We start from the raw sequence: 12,795 nt of genomic DNA, 5'->3' as shown, positions 1-12,795 counted from the left end.
GAATTTTAAACTAGTAGTAAGTTAAGTGCTAGTAGTCAACATACAACATTGTGTAATGAGATTCTTTCACTTGAGAGGTTGACACATATTAAAATAGAATATGCACAGGCCTACATGTTCTTGTTTCCACACTGTTTCTGTTATAGGAACATAATTGTTGCTGGCTCTTAAAAATTTGGCTCATCGAATTAGGCCAAGGGCTAAACTGGGCTAGGCTGATCCCCTGATACTTCCTCAAATAATAATAATAATGATAATAAAAATGTGATACTTTATTGATCCCCATAGGAAAACTCGGGTAGAGGTCAGAGGTCAGGGTCAGCTACAGTGCAGCACCCCAGGAGCTGGAAGGGATTCAATATCTTGCTCAAGGACACTTCAGCAGGGAGATGCTTGCCAACATAGGACTTGAACTTGAGTCATTTGTTAAAGGACTGTCTCTCTATCCACAAATCCACTTTGAATTCAATGCCTATGTGTTTTGTGTACACAATGCTGCTCGTAACACCAATGCAACACTCATGACAGCTCCCCAAGGCACCCAGACACGACCGTGGAGCTGTTGGACTCTATGGACAATACAACCATAAACATTCCTAAAATACCCCCTCTTCACACCCCCCTCCTCTGCTGTAAGCTCCGGGGTGCTGTGGGGAGATGGGAGGCAAAGCGCTGAGCCGCGGCTGCTGGCCAAGGCGGCTGCGCTGGGGGTTGAGAGAGGAGAGTGGTGGTGGTTATTTTGGGACGGTGTATCAGCCAGCATCCCCTTGGCGGAGCACTTGAGAGTGACATGGCAAGTGTTGAATACAAGGGAGGGCCAGGGCACACATGCACCACACACACACACACACACACACACACAGAGACTTTTGCCCCCTCTCACCCACCAATGCGCACCCGCCGACACAGCATTCCACTGTGAGCAGATGAAAGCCAGCCACCCCCTGTCTCCCTATGGGTGGAGAGACTGGGCATGGTCACAGAGAGGAGCGGAGAGGCAGCACACACACACACACACAGCGGCCTCACTCACTCTTTTGGTTCTCGCATAGTGTGAGGAACTGAAGAAGGGGAGAGCAACATATACGCACTCTGTCTCTCCGAGGCCCTCACACACACAGCAGGCTGTGAGCTGTGAGCAGGATGGTAGCGGAGGAGGTCGTGGTCTCCCTGTCCGGAGGAGCCCCATGGGGCTTCAGACTGCAGGGAGGAGCAGAGCACCACAAACCACTACAGGTGGCCAAGGTACTGTATAGTGTGTGTGTGTGTGTGTGTGTGTGTGTGTGTTGCTGAGAAGTTAGTGCCAAGGTGGTAACATGAGTGGATGGACTGAATAGGGACTGCAGCTGTTAATTGTGGTCTGAGGCCTTGTTGCATGGCCTGTGGTCAATCTTGAGGTTTCAATAGTGGTTAATGTGGTTGCAGTTTATGTTCGTAAGCCTAGCTTGAACCTTGTTGGCTAATATCCTTAGATTCTGAATAAAATGGATCGATTGCCCACTGCTTTGACTACATTATGAGCTCAGATGTCTGCTGCTTGGTTCAGTTTTACCTGCCTGTCATGTTTCAGTTGGGGTTTGTGGGTGAGAGGATTACGTAGCGTGGACACGTTTGAGTTTTGGTCTTGACTTGGGTTTCATCACTATATGCTGACAACAAACATACATTAGATTAGTAGGTACTTCTTGTTATTATGGTTCTGAATCTAATGTTACAGCAAACATTTCTGCCAGAAACAAGGTGTATCTGAGACACAGAGAATTAATGAACTGTGTGTGTGTGTGTGTGTGTGTGCGCGCGCATGCATGCACTCCTTATGTTGATGTCGTGTGTACCCGTGTGTGGCTGTATGAATGCGCACATCATAGACAATGAATTTGTTTTGGATTTGTCAGTATAGAATGCTTGTGAGACACGATAAGTCCACTTTAAGCACAGGGATTGAGGTTTTTTTTTTTTGGTTTGGTTTCTCCAAAGGCTTTTTGTGTCTGTCCTTATATTCGTTGACAGTCCAGAATGTTCTCTCTAATAAGAAAAGCTATTCTGGAGAGGAGGAATGTGACCTCGCTCACACTGACCAACCTAAATGTTCACTAGCCACTCATAAGCTGTCATAACCTCTGATTGAATATGGAGTCAGGCAGGAGATAAAGAGAGTGGCTCTGGCACCAAACACCTCTCTTTACCCAATATTTTCAAGCAGATAAGGTCACCTTAGTTTGATCAGGGTTTGCTTCCTCTTGGGTGTGTGTATGTGTGCATCCTCTCATGGGTGTTTGTGTGCGCGTACACGTATGTATGTGTGTGTGGAAGTGAGGCATGCCTCAGATAAGCCCAGTTGGGAATGGAGTGCGAACTAGAGGATCAGAATAGCTCATTTAAGAGGGGCTGGAAGCTGGGCATGGAAAAAAGGCCTTTCGTTCACACACACACTCACACACACTCACACACTCACAGACACACACATGCACGCACACTCTTTCCTGTCTTAAAAAGCTTTTATTCTAATGCCATAGGTATTATTCTTCTTCACATCACACTAGTTCCTGTCTTGGGTCTGTCTAGGAATGTGGTTGATTTTCCCACTAGGTTTTATTTTGGGTATATGGGGAACACATGGCGAATGCCCCCTGGTCCAGAGGGCTGATGCAGCTGTTCAAACCCCCTCTTTCATGATGCTCAGTTGCTGTGTGTGTATGTGTGTGTGTGTGTGTGTGAGAGAGAGAGAGAGAGAGAGAGAGAGAGAGAGAGAGAGAAAGAGAGTGAGATAAGGAGTTTGAGCGTGCGCTTGTCCTTGGACATGTTCATACAATCGCGCAATCAAGTGAGTGAATGGGGTTATTGGGTCAAGAGATACCGATAAAGGGAAAGACACACAAGTGCACTCCTAAGGGTCCAAGTAGGTGTGGGAACACACAGCGCCTCCACTCAACATTTTTACCTCCAACTGAGGCGACTGCGATAAGGCCTGTGTATTGGTGTGTATGTGAGAGGAGAGCGAGAGAGGAGGGCCTTATCTACTTCTTTTAGGGGAAACTGCAATCTAGCCGACAAGAATACACTGCTTCCCATCTATCAGTCACCAACCCCCCACAGACATACTTCCTGAAGGATCCTATGACATCATCTCTTAGCCCCCCCCCCCCTCCAGCTATAATAGCTTAATGACTTCAGGAGTTATTCTGGCAGTGTTCGGTGGGTCAGGACTGGAGATGGGTGCCAGTCTCTGGGACGTTACTGAGCAGTCAGTGTTCCCCACTTGGTCTGCAAACCTACAGGCTTTTTGGTAAATGGGAAGTAGACTGAAGTTTCCATCTGGATGATTGTGTAGGATGACGGCAGGTTATCTGCTATAGAGATTGACTATTAATTAGTTTTAATTTAAGCTGTCCCTGAAGATGGCGGTATTGTTGCTTGCTGGTCCGCAACATACAAATACAACTTTTTCTAATTCCAGAAAACAAAAAAGTTTGAGAAGTGTTAGGATAGAGTTATCACAGTAATACTGTATTTATATCAGAAATGGTGGCAAGGCCTGCCAATATCCTTTGAATTAAATCACTTGGTTGATAATTTAACACTCAAATCTACCAATAACTTTACAATCAAACAAAGCTGTGTGAGACTGTTCACAGTTTTGGGATACTTGTTAGACAATGTATAGGCCAACAATATATAATTTGGTGCTGTGGCCCCTGGAAGGTGAAGATTAGGGATGGGAAAGCACACACACTATGAATAGATTGGTATCTTTTTTTATCACAGCTATGTGTACTAATGTGTTATTAACCCCTTGTCTCCCTGCAGGTACGCAGGCGCAGCAAAGCATGCAGGGCCGGCCTGAAGGAGGACGATGAGCTGGTTGCTATTGACGACCATGTGTGTGCAGAGCTCAGTCACGCTCAGGCCATGAGCCTCATCGACACACAGAGAGCCACGCTTAGCCTGAGGGTTAAGAGGTCAGAGCATGCTAAGTCAAGCACGCGCACACATACACATACACACACATACAAACACAGACACAAACAAACCAAAGACATATGCACACCACATGTATTGCATACTGTCACACACTTTCTGACCTAGCCACATATATCCATATCATACATCCTTGCCACATATTTCACATTTTCACAAATACAGTAAATAGAACTAAACAGATTTCTTTGTATGCTGAAAAATCAACGTAATAGATCATCTGCTGTGTCTGTATGTTTCCAGGGTTCCCTCTGGATTTCACTCCTCATCCCACTCTGGTTGCTCTGTAACCCCCCGCTCCTTGGTGAGGGTCCTGTCTCCTCCTGGGGCCCCGCTGCCCTCCCACCGTCCCTCTGTCCTCTCCCCCACCGGGGGGCCCAGGGGCGTCACCTCCCCTCCAGACAGCGAGGCCTACTACGGCGAGACGGACAGCGATGCGGACACACAGACGCACACGCACCGCCGCCAGCGCCGCACGCCTCCTCATGCACGCTCACCTGGGCGCTATGACAACCAAGAGGAGGAGGAGACCTCAGAGATGAGCGGGTAAGAGATGTAGGGGAGGCGGATCAGACAGGGATTCTTTACCTTTACTTTATTAGCTCCCTCTCTTGTAATAAACAATATTCACATAATCTCAAAAGTTTAGACGTTAGAACTTAAAGAAAATGCTTGTCTTTTGATCTAAGGTACGAGAGCGCCCCAGATGGAGGGGTTTCCTCGCAGGGGCAGTGGGAGGAACCCGAGCTGGGGGATCGTCTACCTGGCGTCCCTCGGAGAGAGCTGGTCTACCAGCCCCCCCAGATGGAGTGGGCCACCCCAGCGCACACCCCACACACTCTCACCCCTCACACGCTCACCCCGACCCCTGACCAGGGGTTGGTGGAGGGGGAGGGAGAGGGGGATAGTGGCTTCCAGGAGGCTGGGGGCTGCGTAGGGATCACCTGCCCGCCGCTGGTGTCTCCTGAGCGGGCTAAAGAGGCTCTGATGCTGGGGTCTGGTCGACAGCTGGTGCCCATGGTGGGACCGCAGCTGACCCCCATCAGCGATGAGCTGTCCACCACCTACATGGACAAGGCACGGCAAGCCAGTGAGTATACATCATGGAACAATGTTACACTATTAAAGGTGCTTTGTGTAGCATTTAAACATCAATAATTCATTACCACATTAATTTTGAGACAGAATTATGAATGCCGTAAACGTACGAGACCATCACTGAGAAGATTGGCAGCCTCTACTGGCCTCTACACCGAATTTTACAGCATCTGTCATCGGGTCAGATTTTGTGGGAAATATGCTGGATTGCTTTACGGCACAAAGGTAGATTGCTTTATGGCAGGAAGAGAGTGCTGTTCTTCCACCACAAAGAGAGGTAAAGCTTTCAAGTTTCTCGCAATGGCAGATGGTGGAACGAGTGAAAGCCTGATGGAGAAATCACTTCCAATATTTTAATCCTCTTCCGTAAAGCCAAAGAGAAAACAAACACACTTGGAGCGACACCAAGGAGGGGGAGGGGGGAAAGGAACAGCAAGGGGGGACATGTATTAACGGGGTGTACAAGAAATGTGGTCTTAATTTTGAGAAACTCTAACAATACCATTAGCGTGAGGCAACCAATTATTTTGACAATGATATATTTATGTTTAAGAATGCTACACATACTGTAGCACCTTTAACCACGGTTTTACACCACACACTCATTACAGTCATGTATGGCATGCTATGGATGTGACCGGCAGTTCACCAATTTTCCAAGTGGAATGATTGTCAGTAATTTGGCAAGTTTAACCACCAGCTGCTAACCAAGAGGAGGAACATCTCTTCTCTCACAGTAACTACAGCTGGTAGATTAAAAGGATTGGAAAAAGAAACAGTAGTATGCACCTAATTGAGCGCAGTGTTTTTACTTTTTGATTTAGATTAGGATCAGATGAGATAGATTAGATAGGATTCCCTTAGTGTTTATCGGGGCATCAACAGCTGTTAGCTGTGCTTAATGTTGCAGCTTAAAATCTACAGCTAGATCGCCCTCTAGTGGTTGTTGGCTGTAACTGGAGCCTCCCTCAAAGCCGGATTTGCAGGCCATGGTGGGGGTGAGATATACCAGATATCTACAGAGGTATTCCACCCCCCCCTCCCCTCTTCTGCCCCCCGCAACAGCAGTCTATCTCCTCTGTCAGTATTCTGAGCATTTGCCTCACTGACTGTATTTATAGGCATTGATGCTTCTCATGGACAGACTGGACATAACTCCAACTTACAGAGCCACACAGCTGAATATGTTGTGTATGTGCGCATGTGTTCCTGTGTGTTCACATGAGTGTGTGTGTGTGTGTGTGTATATATGTGAGTGTGTGTGATTTCAGGTATATGTGTGTGTTGGATGTTCATGCACTTACATGTACGCACAACAGAAACAGGTTTATGATTTCTACTGTGCTATCAACTTTTAACTCTTATAATTCTGTATTAACTCATGGTTTTCGCACAGATAGTGAATAATGATCAAGTGATGGTGATGATCAAACTGAATAGCTATGCAGTGACTGAGTTGTGACTTCTTGTGAATAGACGTTACAGTAATGAGAGACCTGTCCTCTAGTACCAGAGGCTAAGGACTGAAGGGCTCAGGTTAGGGCTTTGCTGCGGGACGGGGGGACAATAGTGACAGACTGTTGACTGAGGAGGCCGGGGACCTGCCCTTTCTCACATTACACACACACACACACACACACATTACCTTTGGCTTTGGATATGGCATTGTTGGCTCTGGTATAGAGTTGTGTGGCCGCAGTAGTTAGGGGTCTGGAGTGAAGTGGCAACAGCAGAGAATGGCAGATCAGCAAAGAGTTATGAGCAAGTCGTTCTCTATAACCTATAACTGGCCTTAGTAACACGCACACACACACACACACACACACACACACACACTCAATGACACGGTGTCTAAACATCCTCGGGTGAGGGGTCTCCCTGTCCTTGTGTGTGTGTGTGTGTGTGTGTAGGAGACAGAGAGGGCCTGGACAGGTGCTCGATGCCTGTCAGACAGACAGGAATAGTGGGCTGACATCATGTGTTGGTTTGGGTTGCTGGAAAGAGACAAAGGTCTTTACATGGGCCGTGGCCTGAGAGATGAAGGGGAAGACAGAGGGAGAGACTAAACGGTGCCCCCTAAGAGTGGCACTGGACACTCTCCACTTCTGCGTGTGTGTGTGTGGGTGTGTGTGAGGGAGGTTATAGGGATATACACACACACACTTGCGAGATGAGGGACCTCACATCTCCTTCGGGTTCAGACCTGGGTGGACACACAGTCCCACACACCGTGTACGCAGGTAAGAAACATACACACTTGTTCGCACATATAACTCAATTTACATCCAGAATAACTGAAACTGGAACTAATACAGTTTGAAGTCAATGTTTGTTTTTTTCAAATAAATCCGAATTAGTTAATTTCTGTGTTGTTTTCTAGCACTATAGTAAGTTATTACAGTTCAAGCGGTTGTGAAAGTTGTATGTTAATGTTGTTAATGTTTGTTGGTATTGGACTTAGTGGACTTGACTGATGTTGATGATTGAAGGTAATGATAGAGACATTTAGCTAATACTGAGTTATCACTAATTGTGCATCTTATGATGGTTTTATGCTGTAGAGATGATTCCATCATGATTACATGTGGGTCTGGATCTGTTACTGTATGCAAAAGTAATTCATGGCTAAACTGAAATATCATGAAGTTTGATATTCTGATTATGTGTTTGTCTTATACATTTCCTGTATTTACATTGGTTGTTGTTGTATCTTGGTAAAGGCAACTGTTTTTGTCAATGTATGAAAGTGAGATAGAGCTTGCATCAGACTGTAGTTATGTGGTATATGTTGTAAGTATTTTTGTGAGGATATTCATGTGAGATGAGCCTAGATACTAAAAAGACTCAAATAGCCTTACACTTAACAGAGATACACACACACACACACACGCACACACACACACACACACACACACACACACACACACAAACGCGCAACACAGACACCCTGATGTCACCTTCCTGGAGTGTGTGACTCAACATTGGAGAGCAGTAGGAATTCTTTGTTCTAAATCCACAACACACTCTCCTGTCCATCATTGGTAATCCTCATCCCAGCTCCTCACTGAGATAATACTGCATAAATCAGGCTCCACTCGGAGTCGGTGAGGTGTAGTTTCCGTTATTTGTTGCATGCGTCTTGTTATGTATTCATCAAAAGTCTCATAACCTGTTCTCTCTTTTTCTGCCCCTCTCTTTCTCTCTCCTCCTTCCTCTCTCTTCGTCTCTTTCTTGGCCCCTCTGTCTCTCCTCTTCCTCTCTTTCAGAGTTGCAGCGCGGGGAGAGTGTGGTGGAGAAGCAGGTGAAAGAGGCTCGTACTAAATGCCGCTCTATTGCCTCTTTGCTGACTGATGCTCCCAACCCCAACTCTAAAGGGGTGCTTATGTTCAAGAAGCGCCGGCAGAGGGCCAAGAAATACACACTGACCTGCTTTGGCAAGGCGGAGGGAGACGGAGGAGGGGAGACAGAGGGAGAGACAGGAGGGGAGACAGAGGAAGAAGGGGGAAGTTCTTTCCTAAGTGGCTCAGATGTCGATGAAGAGGGATTCTCGGCGTCCTTTGACCCGACGTGGGATAGTGGCTATCTAGACCTGCTGGACAGGAGAAGCTCCGCCTGCCCATCAACTACACCAGCTACTCCAACAACCAATCACAGTCCAGGGCTGGACATCTCAACCTATCAGAGTCCAGGGCTTGTGACCTCTGTCAATCACAGCCCAGGGTTGGAGGTATCAGGGCTGGACGGCTCGGCCTATCAGGGCTCGAGGCTGGAGAGCGGCGGCACGAAGCAGCCTATCAATGCCCACCCCGCTCCTAACCCCGCCTACATGTCTCCCCCAGCTGTGGCTCTGACCAATGGGGGGTCAGTAGCTGTGAGCCGGGCTAGTGTTGTTCTGAGCCCGCCCTCTCAGACACCCCTTCAAAATCAAAATGGACACCACGGCAACCCCAATCCTAGTCCTAATCCTAACTTTAACCCTAACCCAAACATAGACTCAGATCATAACCTGAACATCAACCTTAGTCCTAATCCAGGGAGTGTTCTGAACCGCACCGCGCGCCCCTTCACCCCTGGCCCTGCCACTGCTCGCGCATCCGTTACCCCCGTGGCGTTCCGCCCTCCCCAACCCAAACCCACCACTGTAACCACGGTGACCAAACCCGTGGCGGCCGTTACCATGGTGACCATCCCGCCTCCTCGCCAGCCGTCGGGGCCAGATGCCAGGAGAGCGGTGTCTAGCACCTCTCTCTACATCGCTCCGAGAAATAACAACAACTCATCTGTTCACACTCCCCCCTCTGTCCACTCTCCTCCCTCAGCGCTCTCGCCTCCCTCCTCTCTGGCCTCAGCTCCTTTCTCCCAGCCTCCCACTAACCCACCGCCATTTTCTCCTCAGTCCTCAGTGCATGCCTCCCCCTTCTCTCCTCCTTCCATCCCGTTCTCTCCTTCCGCTGCTCCACCTTTCTCTACTGCTGCTCCTCCGGTCTATCCATCACCTGCTCAGCCCTTTTCCCCTTCAGTCCCACAACTGTTTCCCTCTCCTCCTGGTCTTAACTATCCTCCTCCCTCTCCTGGCATGTCTGCTCCTCCCTTCTCCCCCCCACATCCCCCTGGTCCTGCCCAGGTCTACATCCAGGCCCAGCTGTCCCCTCCTCTTCCTCCTCCCCATCCTCATCCTCCTGCCCAGGCCCAACCTCCTCCACCTCTGTCCTTCAACCCCTACATCAACATGACAGGCGCTGCGACTCCAAACGCTGCCATGGCAACCGCAGCGCCTCCCCAGGCTCCTGATTCAATGGCGACACGTGAGCAGCGCATCTCCGTCCCCGCCGCTCGCACCGGCATCCTGCAGGAGGCCCGTCGACGCAGCAACAAGAAGCCCATGTTCTGCTCGGTGCAGAACAACAAGGACGTTTCCCCGAACCCGGCCCTGCTCTCCATGCTCCAGAACATGAACGACCACACTGCGACAGGCCTAAGCTCTGTGGGGCCTAGAGGATGTGGGGTCGGGGCCGGCGGGGAGGCCGGGCATGAGTCGGGGCCCGAGGAGGACTGGCTGAGGCTGGGGGCCGAGGCCTGTAACTTCATGCAGGCCCAGCGGGGGCCCAGACCTCCTCCTGTAGCGCCCAAACCCCAGGCTCCGCAGGCGCCACAGCTGGGCGGGAAGGGAGGGCAGCTGTTCGCCCGCAGGCAGAGCAGGATGGATCGCTACGTGGTGGAGCGATCTCCCTCCGTCGCCGCGGCACCCTACTCCCCTGCCCAGATGAGGGAGCCCTCGCCCACACCCTCCCTCCCTGCTGCCTGGAAGTACTCCTCCAACATCCGCGCTCCACCTCCTATCAGCTACAACCCCCTGCTCTCCCCCTCCTGCCCTCCCAAGGCCCAGAAGCCACAAAAGACAGAGGTGGCAAAGGCAGGTGGATCTAAGGCAGGAGGGCAGAAAGGGGGCATCAAGCCTGTGGACATTATGAGCCACCAGCCCTACCAGCTCAACTCTTCTCTGTTCAGCTACGGGGGCGGGACTCCCCAGAACACCTCCACCTATCAGCAGCAGCGAGGAACGCCAGGCGGTGGCCAGGGGCCGATGAAGACGGCTCGAGTATGCGAGGTGAGGCGCTTCTCGACGCCCCCTCCCACAGCCACAGGGCCCGCCCTCAAAGTGATCGTGCCTCGCTCGGCCACAACGCTAGGAGAGCCGCTGTGGCGCTCTGATGTCACTTCCCCTCCGCCCGCGCCCGCTCCCACCCCCTACCAATCCTACCAGCCTCAGCCTCAACCGGCCACCACTCCCTACCAGCCGCAGCCTCAGTGGGCCACCTCCCCGCTGTCTCCCCCGCCTCCCCCTGCCCCTACCGCCCCCCTCCCTCAGCTCCCCACCCTGTCCTCTGCTCCTGCTTCCAATCCAGTCCCAGCCCCTACCTTCTCCCACCTGCAGCCCTCCAGCACCGTGCAGGCCAACAGGCAGTTTAAAAGCGCCCCGGATCTGAGTCCCCTGGGCCCTGCTGGCGCCTCTCGGCCCGTATCTAGCAGCACCCAACCAGCCAGGGTCCCCAGGCCCAGGTTCAGCACTTCCAACCTGGGGCTGCAGCCCTGCGTCTGGCGCCCTGGATCCAATACGCACTGAAAAGACACTGGACACAATAAACTGACCAGCTGCTGCACTAAGGGAACAACAGAGAGCAGAGTCCATGTGTTTTCAGTACTTGTAGAATTGTTATTTGGCGTTGAAGTTTAGGATTTAATCAATCACATGTTTTTTCACATGATCATCAGCTTGGATCGGACACCCATGTAGCACATTTTATCACTTTCATGTAACCGTGTCTACTTCGACTCATTTGTTATTGCATTTGATCATAGTTAAAGGGAACACTGTGTTTTGCAAAGGAAATGTAATATATTGTGGAAACCCAAGAAAGGCCAGGTTAAAAAATGGAAATCGATGGCAAACTGAAGGGGCAGACAGACATGTTGAGGACAACTGAAATAATGTTGTTTTCTGTAAATATTGTTTTAACGTGAATGATAAAGAACCACGTCTGAATAGACAGAAGAATGGAGGATGTGTAAAAGACAAGCCTGTGGAGAGAGAGAAGTAGCTGAAGGTGGGAAAAAAGATGGCGAGGACAGGAGAGACATCAACAAATAGAGATGTTAGAGACAGTGTCTGATGAACTGTAACAGGTGGGGATTTGACTTAGCCTAAATCTGTATACATCCTACCTGTTTCCTTCCCATCCATATCATATCAGAATAGGTGGCATTTCACCAGTCTATGTAGCCTCTCCCATGTGTACACTATTAATGCCCTTGTTGTTATATATTACAAGTGAGAACCTGCCAGGATTTGTGTTTGATGACTGCGAGTGTCATGTTTGTAGTTGCACTCTGCAGCGGTGTGCGCTTTGTTGTTTTCTTCTTCTGTGGTTTTTCACAGGGTGAGGAGCACTGTTTTTGGGGAGGCATTTAGACTCGATTTCTGATCTGTTGATAGGAAACAAGAGCAGTGTGACAAGTCTGTTTAGCTGTGATTCTTTGCCACAGAGACACACGGCTGAATAAAAATAGACATGACTCACCTCAGCTGTCATTCTGTTTCTTCCTGTGTCACCCACGTCTCACACCAGCCCTCTGTATCTCCTCCTCCTCTCTCTCTAGTTTTGTCACTCTTTCTTTCTCACTGACAGACTTATTCTGACTTCACTGATGGCTGAATTGTTGGCTCTGAATCTAAGTAGCTCTGAGATCATTGATGCAGTGACTCTTAGAGTCTGGGCATCAGGGAAAATCTTTTTATGAACTTTCACCACAGGGAGGCACTATAGGCATTATCATGCAGACTTGCTGTCTCTCTACAGTTTATGGTCCCCTCCCTAGTCTCATCATAGATATTACACTGCTTATATTACAATGCTTAACAATAATAAGTACCCTAGGGGAAGACAGATGGATTCCCTTTGATTCAATAATGTTTTATTGATTTACACACATACAAACATCTAAACTGACAGCACACAGTCCACTGCGTACATGCAATTCAATTATTAAAATACATACATCCTAATTCTACAATAATTAATCACTGCAGTTGAAAATGGTCTTGTAGGATTCTTGGCCTACATTGCAGAGTGGTTTAATGACAGCAACCTGATGGCTTTGGCGCTGTGAAACCCAACCTTGGCCACAGAAAGGGATCTAACCTATGACCCCTAAGTGGGA

The 12,795-nt window shown here is 49.3% G+C and overlaps 1 protein-coding gene across 1 annotated transcript; it reads left to right on the top strand.

The window, feature by feature from the left end:
- The first annotated feature begins 1,143 nt into the window (after nucleotides 1–1,143).
- Nucleotides 1,144–12,154, top strand: LOC139918424 (synaptopodin 2-like protein). Its single transcript, XM_071907819.2, has 5 exons — nucleotides 1,144–1,245; nucleotides 3,808–3,959; nucleotides 4,222–4,524; nucleotides 4,668–5,068; nucleotides 8,343–12,154. Exons 1-5 carry the CDS (start codon nucleotides 1,144–1,146, stop codon nucleotides 11,198–11,200), a joined length of 3,816 nt encoding a protein of 1,271 aa, XP_071763920.1. The 3' UTR covers nucleotides 11,201–12,154.
- Nucleotides 12,155–12,795: the final 641 nt, after the last annotated feature.

Source organism: Centroberyx gerrardi, chromosome 20 (genome assembly GCF_048128805.1).
Source record: "Centroberyx gerrardi isolate f3 chromosome 20, fCenGer3.hap1.cur.20231027, whole genome shotgun sequence".
NCBI lineage: Eukaryota > Metazoa > Chordata > Actinopteri > Beryciformes > Berycidae > Centroberyx > Centroberyx gerrardi.
This window is presented reverse-complemented; position numbering and strand designations above follow the sequence as displayed.